General features: G+C 43.7%; 1 protein-coding gene across 1 annotated transcript in view; it reads right to left on the bottom strand.

Moving 5' to 3' along the window:
* Positions 1 to 6,635: 6,635 nt before the first annotated feature.
* SYN2 (synapsin II) overlaps positions 6,636 to 12,424 on the bottom strand; it is a 196,111-nt gene continuing 190,322 nt past the window's right edge. Inside the window, exons 12-13 of the mRNA XM_019428129.2 lie at positions 10,067 to 10,286; positions 6,636 to 7,557 (exon numbers count right to left, since the gene is read on the bottom strand). Coding sequence (XP_019283674.1) covers positions 7,422 to 7,557; positions 10,067 to 10,286 — 356 coding nt within the window. The 3' untranslated portion in view covers positions 6,636 to 7,421. The remainder of the gene's footprint in view (positions 7,558 to 10,066; positions 10,287 to 12,424) is intronic.

Below are 12,424 nucleotides of genomic sequence, written 5' to 3'. Positions count from 1 at the left end.
ACAAATGTGTGTGTGTTTGTGTGTGTGTGTGTGACTACATCAGTATCCAAGAAAGAAAGCAAGTTCTCAAAAAGTGATATGGTGTTGAATAGGGAAGTAACATCAGACAGAATCAATAATTGCATTATTTTCCCTACATGTTTACAATCAACAGGCTTTGAAGTCCAAGGAGATTTGTAGAAGGAAGAGTACCTTTCAAGTGGGAGTCCAAAGCTCACTCAGAAATCACATGTAATGAGATAGCTTCATGGGGCTGTTGTGAGAATCTAACAAAAATATAGAAGACTCAGTGCTTTATAAACTGTAAAGTGCCTTTAAATTGCAAGGTGCTATATAAATTGTAAAATACTATACAAATGTAAGGGATGGTGATTATGAGTATTTGAGGAGAAAAACATTATTCTGAAAGTAGTCTGTGCTTGGCTTGAGAATTAGATAGTAATAAGGTTATTTTTAACAAACAATAGAATTTGCCTGTTGAAATGCATCGTCTCTCTGACAAAATCAGGAATCTTGATGAGGCTTGACATTTATTTCAAAGAGAAATAATTCCAAACATATGAGACTCCTTTAATGGGATTAGTTTCCTTCAGAACCAGTTTATAAACTACACAAATTTATCTCATTAATTTATAGTTACATTTTATTTTGAACCTTATATGTGATCTACCTTAATCATGAGAGTTGACCCCAAAAGAATTTTAAATGTTTAAAAAATTTTTAACGTTTTATTTCATTTTTTTGAGAGACAGAGCACGTGCAGGGAAGGGGCAGAGTGAGAGAATTCAAAGGAGGCTCCAGGCTCTGAGCTGTCAGCAGAGAGCCCAACATGGGGCTCATACTCATGAATCTCGAGATCATGACCTGAGCCAAAGTCAGGAGCTCAACTGACTGAGTCACCCAGGCACCCCTTAAGTGTTTTATTTAAATCAAAATTCACTCCCTAAAACAATGATTCTTAACTATTTTTTTTGTGTGTGTTGAGGACCTGCCAAAATGTGCAATATGCAGGACAGTTTGCATGGGAATCTGTATTTTCCCAGGTAATGAACTCCTGATCTTCCAATAATCACAGAAATTCAAATTTGAGGGTTACAGATCTGAGGGGAACCATTTTCTGAGCATAAGCAACAGGCTTGTTGGAATAAATGTTTAGGCTCCCAAAGGAATTGTTTGAAGGAAACCACACCACTATAGGAATGATCACATAGTATGAGTGTCTAAAATTTAGCCCATTAGAAGTCATCTGGGGTTTGTGTGGTCATTTCCATAGCTGCAGTGGTTTTGGCTGTGTGTGTGCATGTGCGTGTGTGCGTGTGCACGCTCATTGCTAGTGGGATGGATGCCTAGGGCAGCAGTATTTGCCCTTCAGGTGTCTTCCCTCAACTCAATATAACCAACTTAATCTTAAAAAGACATAGCCCTAGGAAAAGGCATCTAATGGGCTGAAATTGCCCTAGAGGCCCACCTGGTTACAGGAGATGAAGAAAAGCACGACTGACATTTTTTTAGCTGCTTCTGGAGGAGTCCTGGCCAAGGGGGGATTCCACTGGTGTTCTCTTCATGAGGCAGAGGATTTCTTGTGATCCTCTCATACGCCAACCACTGTTAGAACAGACTTTAGATTAATTAATTCATTTAATTATTTTTTTATTCAAGTATAACTAACATACAGTGTTATATTAGTTTCAGATATGCAATATAATAATCCAACAATTGTATATATTTTTCAGTGCTCATCAAGATAAGTGTACTCTTAATTTCCTTTATCTATTTCACCCATCCTCTCAGCCACATCCCCTCTGGCAACCACCAGTTTGTTCTCTGTACTTAAGAGTCTGTTCTGAGGCACCTGGGTGGCTCACTAGGTTGATCGTCCGACTTCGGCTCAGATCATGATCTCACAGTTTGTGAGTTCCAGCCCCACGCTGGGCTCTGTGCTGACAGCTCAGAGCCTAGAGCCTGCTTCAGATTCTGGGTCTCCCTCTCTCTCTGCTCCTCCCCTCACTTGTGCTCTGTCTCTCTCTTAAAAATAAATAAACACTAAAAAAAAATTGTTTAAAGAGTCTGGTTTTTGTTTGTTCCTTTTTTCCCTTCATTTGTTCATTTGTCTTATTTCTTAAATTCCACATGAGTGAAATCATATGGTATTTGTCTTTCTCTGACTTTTAAGTTTTCTTTTGAGAGAGAGAGGGAGAGAGAGAGAGAGAATGAATGGGGGAAGGGCAAAGAGAGAGGAGAGAATCCTGAGCAGGCTCCACACTATCAGCACAGAGTCTCATGCACAGCTTGAACCCACAAATTGTGAGATCACGACCTGAGCCAATATCAAGAGTTGGATGCTTAACTGACTGAAACACCCAGGCACCCCTTTATGACCCTTATTTCACTTAGCATTATACCCTCTAGGTCCATTCATGTTGTTGCAAATGGCAAGATTTCAATCTTTTTTTATGGCTGAGTGATATTCCATAGTATATATAGACCACATCTTCTTTATCCATTCATCTACTGATGGATGCTTGGGTTGCTTCCCTATCTTGGCTATTGTAAATAATGCTGTAATAAACGTAGGGGTGCATATATCTTTTTGAATTAGTGCTTTCATTTTATTTGGGCAAATACTCAGTAGTGGAATTGCTGGATCATATGGTAATTCTATTTTTAATTTTTTGAGGAAACTCTATACTGTTTTCCACTGTGGCCATACCAGTTTGCATTCCCATCAACAGTGCACGAGGTTTCCCTTTTCTCCTCATCCTCGCCGACACTTATTTCTTGTTTTTGATTTTAGCCATTGTAACAGGTGTGAAGTGGTATTTCACTGTGGTTTTAATTTGCAATCCCCTAATTATTAGCAGTGTTGAGCATCTTTTCATGAGTTTTGGCCATTTGTATATGAAAAATGCCTATTCAGATCCTCTGCCCATTTTTTAAAAATTGGATTCTGTGTGTGTGTGTGTGTGTGTTGAGTTGTGTAAGTTCTTTATATACTTTGAATATTAACCCTTTATAGGATATATCACTTGCAAGTATCTTCTCCCATTCAGTAGATTACCTTTCTGTTTTGTTGATGGTTCCCTTTGCTGTGCAGAAGCTTTTTATTTTGGTGGGTCTCACTTGTTTAATTTGGCTTTTGTCTCATTTCCTTTGCCAGAGGAGGCATATCTAGAAAAATGTTTCAGTAGCCAATGTTAGAGAAATTACTGCCTGCTTTCTTCTAGGAATTTTATGGTATCAGCTCTCACATTTAGGCCTTTAATCTATTTTGAGTTTATTTTGTGTACAGTGTAAGAAAGTGGTGCAGGCTCATTCTTTTGCAGGCAGCTGTCCAGTTTTCCCAGCACCATTTCCTGAAGAGACTTAGCTTATTGAATTATTAAAATAATCTCCTCAGATTATAGAAAAGCTATAATCAAAGTCAACTAGCTAACAATTAGCAAACACAGGATTTAAACCCATATTTGATTCCAGGCTCTTCCTGTGGCCCAGCATTGTCTCATCCCATTTCTTTCCTGGCCTCTGAAATGCTTTGTAAGCCTCTTCCTCCCAGGAGGGCTCCTGGAAATGAAACCCATTCATTTATCTCATGATGGACAGTGTCTCTAATGGCCCATCAGGCACCTAGGACTAAAAGTCATTACTGCTATTACTAACTTTCTTCATGACCTTGGCCAGTTCCTTAAGTTGCCTGGGCTTCAGTTTTCTCATCTGTAAAATGAGAGGACAGAACTAGATGAAATTTCCAGTTGTACAATTCAGTGACTGCATTCTGTGTGCTCACCCCATTTTCCCAGTGGCCACGTCTCCTCATCCTGTGGGCTGCTCACAGCTCACTAGTAAGGTGCCCCGTTCTCTGAACACCCAAGCTACAGGTATGCTCCACTCCCATAACACCTACTACTTGTCCATTTTACTGTTATTTCACTCATATTTTTCATACTCCTTCCGTATCTTATCTGAACTTAACTGGATTCCTCAAATATTTTTATTTAACTTCTATACGGTATTCCAATTTATGAGTAAATCACAATTTATGTTCTAATTCCCCCATGACAGAAAGTTGGTTGTTTCTATTTTGCACAAATGGTGCTGCAGCTAATATGCTTTTACTTGCCTCCTTGAGTACATGTGCAAGAGATTCTCTAGAATGAATGTCTAGAAATTATTGAATTATAGGGTTTGTGCATTAGATATTGCCAAATTGTTCCTCAAAGTGGCAGTACCAACATATGTTCCCACTTGCAGTGTGTGAGAGTTTTGTCTCCCATATCCTCACCAATACCTATCAAGCTTAATTTTTTTCCAAACTAACATTTTGACTGCATTTGTCTTATGACATTGGCCACTTTCTTCTTTATATTTGTATATATGCTACCTCCCCTACTGGATGGTAAACTTTATGAGAGCAGAATCTTTGCTTAACTCATTTTTATATTCTTCCTACAAAATGTATTGAGCTTGGTAAGTATACAATAAAGAGTTTTGAACAAATACATAAACAGAATTAATTCATCTTGACCCAAGGATATGGGGAGTTCCATGTGGTAGGGATGAAGTGTTCTATCTCTATTACTTTGGGGTAAAGATGTGGGTAGGGAATCCCCGTCAGCTGCAGAGATGGCTGTAGAGTGGTCACAATTGGCCTGCAGACTGAAGGCTTCAAGATCTATAGTGGACTATCACCAACCCTTAGGTCATTTTTTAACCATGGTATTCATCAAATATTTACTGATTGTTGCAAGTGGCAAATTTCTTAGTCTCTGGGGCCAGCTTTATTACGTACCAAGAGGGGTGTTTCAAAATGGAACTCCCCCACCTCTGGCCCCACTCCATTACTAAGAGTTGAATAGAATCCATGTGTCCTTTGGACCAGGGTGCTACATGACCTATAGTAAATGCCTCCCCTTTTTGTCACCCTAGCAGTTCCTGGCTGACTCATTTTCTAAATAAGCCACTTGTGGTTTTTGGTCTGACATCACATGTGAAAGAATGAGTAATTTTTTAAGAACCATAACTATATTCAATCAGAATAAGATATATTGTGTGTGTTACTCATGGTTCTAGGATGGGGGGTCAACACTGATAAGTTCTCCAACCTTCTCCCACCCCTCTGCTCCCTGGGGCCAACTGATAGAAGGTAAAGGAAGGAGGAAGGTATGGGTGCAAAGAATTTTTGTGTGTATTTCTTATTTTGCTTTCACATTATGTACCATTCAGTAAAACTACATCTTGTTTCCTTTGCCAGGTAAAATAAAAATAATACAGCAAAGCTGTCCAGGCCATGAGTTATACTGCTACACTGTGTGGGTTCAAATCCCAGCTCCACTGCTTATCAGCTGGGTGAACTTGAGCAGGTTATTGAATCTGGATGTGCCTCCATTTCTTCATTTGTAAAATAGTAACAATACCCATAATATAGGATTGTTGGAGGGAATAAATGAATTGATATATGCTAAGTACTTAGAATTGTGCCTGAAACTTAGTAAGCACTATGAAAGTGCTGGTACATATTTCTTTGACTCCATCACAATGTTTACGCTCATAGCAAGTGCTCAATAAATGCTTTTTGATTAATTAACACATCCTATTAAATATTTTTAGAATCAGGAGGGACATAAGTGACTACAAGTGGCAGACTCTTTGCTGGATATAGAAGTAACCCTGAAGGTCAATTCCCTGGAGTATAGGGAGTTCCCTGCCCCCACCTTTTTATTTAGTTTGTTAATAGTTTGTTCCCTAGTTATGTGTGTTGTTGAGGGAGGAGGGCTGCCATGCCCCCACACTCCCAGGGGTCACTCAGTGGGAAGTTCTACTTCTTGTTTTTTAAGTGTAAGAAGAAGGTAGCGTTCTGGATCCTTGAACCCTGAAATCATGGGCTGAATTAGAAAGGCGACACTAGTGTCAGACAACTTCACCTTCTGCCTTCTCAGCATCTACTGCTTGTGAGGAGGGTTAGCAAGATAGTGGCATTTGGCTGAAAGCTATTTTGCTGAGTTAGGATGGGTATGTGTAGGAAATTATATAGATATCATGTTAATATACTGATTTCCATTTATTAGTGCACATGTTGAGTTTATCTTCACAGTACTTGTGGTCTTCGGGAACCTACTCTTGTTGAAGAAGCCAGAGTGAAGTCCCTCAGAGCCCACCCTCAATCACAGGCCTCTTTCGGATGCCTGGGGCCAGGCCTGTGGGACTCCACTCATCAGAGCAGATGGGTCCAGCCTTGTTGGTACCACCATGTGGGTTTTAGCTGAGGAGCTTGATGGACCAGACAAGTAGGTCTAACTTGACTGCCCCAGGAGCAGGGTCCTATGCACATTAGAAAGGCTAAAAATTCAGTAAAACTGGTGGAAATGCTGAGTTACTGAAGAATGTTCAGTTGTCCTGCAGGAAACATTCACCGGGAGGTGTCAGGAGGCCCAGCGTAAGTGGCATCTAAAGGATAGCCATACTCTCAACCACTTGCAAACAGTCACTCACACATAAGCACATTCACAAACATACTGGCACAAACAGCTTCACTCTCCTGGACTTTTCCCTTCCCTACACTTGCAAGCACACACATATGCCTCACATACACTCTCTCAACCAAAAGGGTGGCCTAGGGGAGACCTCATGGCTGAATCAAATGCTGGTTAATGCTGCTGCTTTTATTACACCAAAGGTCTTAACATTTATTTGGAGATGAACACAAAACTTGGCATACTGCTGTTACAGTGGCATGCATTCTCTACAGTGCAGCTTCAGAGCTCAAGATCACTGCAGCACGCACATAAGAACTGCTCTCCAGAGGAGAGAAAAGGGGCGGGGAGTGCTGTAGATCTGTTCTCTCCAGAATCAACAGACTAAAGGTACTTTACCATGATAGTGGTGGAGGAATGTCTTGTGCTGGGCAGGTGTGTTTCAAACAGTGAACAGGTATGACAAAGGATCCAAGTGTGGGTAAGTTCCTAACACTTAGAGACAAGAGCATTTTTGGGTAGGTGTATGCTCCCTAAACAGGCAGCACTGACTAAAGCGGGGGGCATGCTTAGCACTGCATCTGAGCTGGGTTAAGCTACCAAGAGTTCTCAGTGAAGGGAATTCTGGTTTCATGAAGAAGAGTAAGACATGATGGCACTATCACAATAAGGCCACTAAACTCACAGCGAATGATGACCTGAGAGGAAGCTGTCAGGACTATAGGAAAACAGCTCTATTCTACCTGAAGTCAGGTACCCTTTCCTGGTTAGGCACCTGCCCTGAGAGTTTCACATCGTCTTTTCTAAGCTACACAATATCACTTAGCACAACAGAGCAGAGGAAGGGGCACACACATCAAGGTCATGGGACATCACCACCAAGCATGGCTGACTATTGTCAAATGTCTCAGATGCCTTTCCCGGTGGGCTAGGTGCCCCAGTGTATCTGGAGAGCTAATCTGAAAAGAGGCTGGCAAAGGACTTCCTCAAGCTCCGGATGGTCTCCGCTTTGGCTTCATCCTCATTGGCTGAAGACCGGAAGAAGGAGGACTCAGAGAAGCTGAAGGCATTTGTCAGGGACTGCGACTTGCTTGAAGATAAAAACCAGAGAGAACATGAGAGGGGGTGTTCCCAGTGAGGCAGGGAAGGAGGGTGACATGAGGATACACAACCGAACCCCCACTCCCCCCCGAAAGGAGACCAGGGTGATGGAGGAGAAAGCCAGCAGTGGAGTGTTACCAAGCCCCAGGGAGGCCCCTGTGCTATTACCCTCACCTTCAGTGCTGCTAAGACAGGAAAGGATGGGGGCAGCATGGGAGAGAGGAAGAAGGGGGAAAAAGAGAAGGGAGAGAGGGAGAAGGGGAAAAGAGAGAGAAGGGAAAGAAGGAGAAGGAGTGTGACTCATCTGTTCCTTTTATTTAATGCTGAACTAAAGGGCCCACAGGTTACATTTCAGAGTCCCTACTTGGTAAGGACTAATCTAGGAATCTCACACCCTTCCCTTCTAATGAAATATAGCAACTAGGGGACCCTAGACTCTGCACTCTCTTTCCCACCAACTGTCAAGTGGTGAAGTCATCAGAAGACCTGAGTCAAAGTCTTGGATCTGCCCTTCTCGCACTCTTGTGCTTCTCTGGGACTCGGTTTCTCATTTGTGAGGTCTTTATACTCTGCTTTTTTCTCTCATTCCAAGTAAACTTGGAATAAACAAATGTTTCAATTTATCTGTTCTTAAAATGGACATGACCGCCCTTATGGCCTTCCTTGGAGGAGCCCTGATATGAGGTCTGTGGGGTTCAGGGAATCCAGGGGCAAAAGAGAAACATACCAGGTGGACACATATGTGTATATGTGGATACATATTGGGTTTTCTAATTACAAACCCAAATCACACATTTTAGGGAGGAATTTTTCCCTTGAGAGACTAGAGATTCAGAGAGAAAAACTGTGAAGGCAAGAAGGTCAAGGGGAGACCAAGCCCAGCATTTGAGAAGATATGAGATCTGATAACTCTAGTGGTCTATCATATCTCCTTGACTTTCACTGTGTCTCTATCCTGATGGTTTTTGGCTGCAGAACTCTTCTCCTGGTGTCTTAGAACTCTCAGTCTTCCCTGAAATTTGGGGTGCAGACCCAGAAATTCCCTTCTACAGAGTGTGAGCAGTTTTTCTCCTGCAGTGACTGTAAATAAATGGCCTGTCTTTCATTAGGGTTGGGGGTGAGCCCCAACATGCTTGCCTCTGGGAGGGGGCCCTCTTCTGCATGTACAGCCAGGGGCACCACGTATAAGCCTCCTGCCTGTTGTCAGAGGCTGGCTCTATTCGATATTTCAGCCCAAAGGCAGTGGCAACCCAAAGATCTGCCCTCAGACTGGGGCCAGAGTTGGCTAATGAGAAGGCAGGAGAGATTTTAAAAGTCAGCACGCAGAAAACAATCGTATTGAGGGGAGGTTATGGGGCAGGTGAGATGTGAAATGTGCCACCAGCTAGAGCTGGGGAGCAGGAGTGGGTGATGCCCCTCCAGTCATGAGGGCTGAAAGACCTAGAGAGAGCAGTTATCTGGATGACCTGAACCCTAATCCTGGCTCTGCTACTAACTGACAAAGTGGTTTTGAAAAAGAAAATTAACCAAATCTCTCTGAGCAGTTTACTCATCTCTACAATGCCTAGACTATCTCTAAGTGCCTCCCTTTCCTCCCTCCCTGAAGATTCCAATCACCTCACTCTGAGAAGCACTGGTGGGTCACTCCCATCCCCACAAGGCTACAGCTGTCTCTGCTGCAGTGATGACAGGGGTCTATTTGGGGACAGTACGGAGAGGTGTCTCTGGTTCTGGGGAAGAGGGTAGAACTGACCACCATCCTCACCTAGATGCTGTCTATCCCAAGTACAGCATTACTGTTTTCTAGGGGCCCTCAGTTCTTCCTCTGAAGCAGGGCAGTGTGGTGACGGCTTGCAGGGCAGTGTGGTGAGGGCTTCTACGGAGTGAGGAAGCCCAAGAAGATGGAGTTCCTCGGGGTATCTATCTGGGCCCTCCTCTGACCATAACCAGAAACCAAGCTCCTTCTGACAAAGCTGAAGGTAAAAAGTTGAAATGGATTTAACTACTTCCCCCTTTTCCTTCTGGGCAGGCTTGCTGATTGCACACCCTAAACTGTGAGTCAGAGGCAGGAAAGAGGATTTTTTTTTTCTTTTTAATTTTGAAAGAGAGAGAGACACACACACAGAAAAGGAATGGAAAAAAAGAGTGGGAGACAGGATTTAAAAAAAAGAGAAAGAAACAACAACCCTAAGCTAATATAAGAATAGGAAAGGGGGCAGTAACTCTGCCTTGTTGGTATTCCCCAGGAAGAAAGGGGAGGGTTTGTACTTCTGGCTAGACCTTAGACTTTCACTTCCCTCTTTCCTACCCTCCCTGATCAACCCCAACCATGCCCCCAACCAAAAAAATAACCCAGAACCAAAACCCCAAAAAAGCCCCACAAAAATATCTGTAGAAGGAAGCCTGATTGAAGGTGCTTTCTAGCAGCTCTGAAGCCTAAGTCCTGTGAGGAGGGGCAGGAAGGGGAGAGGGGAAGGAGCTGCTGAGTCGTCTCTTACTTGAGCTGTGGGTGAGGCTGGGGCTTCTGTGGTGGAGCAGCCGGGGGTGGCTGGACCTCTGCCAGGGAGCTGCTGCTGGAGGGTGCATCTCCGTGGGTGGTGGAGGAAGAAGAGGAGGAGGAGGAAGAGGAGGAAGGTGGCAGTGATGGTCCAGGGGGAGGCCGGCGTGGAGGCAGCACCTTGCCTGGGGGTTGCATTCCTTGGGGTTGCCCAGGGCCCCCTAGGTTCAGTACAAGAAAAACTTCATAATTTAACCATATCAAAGGGTTTCCTTATTAGAATCTACGTCTTATGGGGTGGGGTTAGTTAATTACCAAAAGGATAAGCTCTATTATGAGAAGCCACCCAGAGGCTCTGAAGGGCTCCAGAGCCAGTCCCTGGCTTCCCCCATTCATCCAACCACCACTAGCTCCACCTCAGAGACACAGCCCCTCAGGCACAGAAGTCAGGACAGGGAAGAAACCATGACAGGAGCAGCCCTTCAGAGGCAAGCTCTTTTACAGAAATCCTCCCAGACCACAGGGAGCCCAACCCTCCTCTCCAGAGGTTCCTTAGGTATAGGGCAACCCACCCCATGCAGGCCTAGAAGGCCTCGAGTTCCACGCAGCAGACATAGTACAGGGCAGTGGAAAGAGCACAGGGCTGGGCGTCAGAAAAACCAAGACAGAGTCTACTAGTGACTCCCTGAGCAAGTCAGCAAACTACTCTGCACCTTGGTGTTTACAACCATAAAACTATTAAAAAGTAACCCCTAGTCTTAGTTGTCTTTCAGACAGTGTTCAGGTAGTGTTTCAAAGATGTTAATGGACCAGAAAGTTCTTCAAAAAGCATCGTGTGCTTTATGACCATTGATGATCACAGACTTGTGATGGTTTTACCCAGCTGGTCTTTGTCCGGCTCCTGACCTGCACATGTCTGATTGTCACGCCCCGCCCCACCAGAGCTTCATTTTAACATTAGCCCATGCACATGACTAGGGTCAATCCTTTGTTTCCATGTGCTCTTTTGCCCCTTAGTACCATCCTCAGGGGGCTCCATTCCCTCCCAGATGTATGTGGTGGAAATTTTCCAGAAACCCAAGTCCTATGCTCCCCTGGGGATGTTGTGGGCACCATCTGGCAAAGAGCCCCACCTGCCCCCCAAAGGGTAGGGATACTGTTCTCCCAGCATGAGACAGAAAACCATCTGGTGGCCTGGAGAGAAAAAAAGGCCATCCTTCCTCTGGGGCTTGTCAGGCAGTAAGTGTGATACCTGATTGCTCAGATTTTGCTAAGGGCGTTCCTGTACTCAAAAGTCAAAAGATGTCCCCATCAGTGCATACTGACTAGTGGAAATGATGCATAATTGGTCGGAGAGATCCAATTTCTCAGTCTCATTCCCAGAGTCCACATTCATGGGCCCGCTGTAAGGAGTGGGCTTCTAGAAACTCAGGAGAAGCTAAGAGTTGTGTTGTAACTTAGTTTCCTAGAAACACCAGAATACCCATACCCTCTAGAGAGGCAGATTTATACATCTACAACACTGTGCACCCATGATCATCAGCCCATCTCCCTACCACATGGCATGGGCTCCACTTTATCAATTACCAGTAAATACCAGGGTTAGTTATACATAAATACATAAAGGAATAAAGAAATGGAGTTTTGCATTGAAAACTTGAAGTTCCAAGTTCAAATCAGATAACCAGTGAAGATGAAGACGAAAGATCAGCATATTCCACGTTAACCAGTTCTGCCTCTTCCAAAGTTTGGCATCGTTTGTATTATAGCCTTTTCTTGTAAAGTACAGCAGGTTGATAGCTCAGCCTCTTGTACCAGGAACCTGAATTCTTTCCCACTTGTACAGAGATGCTTGAATAGCCAGAAACTTTACAACTTAACACTGAAGACAGATATAACTTTTCCTTTATTGCACATTAAGCTGTACAAGAGAGTCACAAAAGAGAGGTACTTAAATCACTCTTCCAGCATTGGCTGAGGTTCTCCCAGCTGGATCGGTACAAAAAAAGGGGACAACATCAGAAAAGAAATGGGTACAAAACACCTGAACAGCAATCCTATACTGTGACACGGATGTCCCCCAGGCCACAGAGTTGTTCCTTAGCATGCTGCCTGAGGGCACATAATAGTCAGGATACGCTGCCTGCTTGCATTTGGCAGTAGGAGCCCTAATCAGTTTCTCCCCGACCTGAGAGACCTTGGCTAAAGCCACCCTGGAGCCTGACTGAATTCAAATGGCAACTTTGTATTTGTGGCTCACAAATGTCACATGAAAAGCACCTAGATGTTCACACTGATAACATGCAGAGAAGCAACACCACTATCAGCTCACTGCTTGGACAAAAAATAATAATAAATA

The sequence above is a fragment of the Panthera pardus genome, unplaced genomic scaffold, assembly GCF_024362965.1.
Source record: "Panthera pardus isolate Hobbes unplaced genomic scaffold, ASM2436296v1 HiC_scaffold_8, whole genome shotgun sequence".
NCBI classification, from domain to species: domain Eukaryota; kingdom Metazoa; phylum Chordata; class Mammalia; order Carnivora; family Felidae; genus Panthera; species Panthera pardus.
This window is presented reverse-complemented; position numbering and strand designations above follow the sequence as displayed.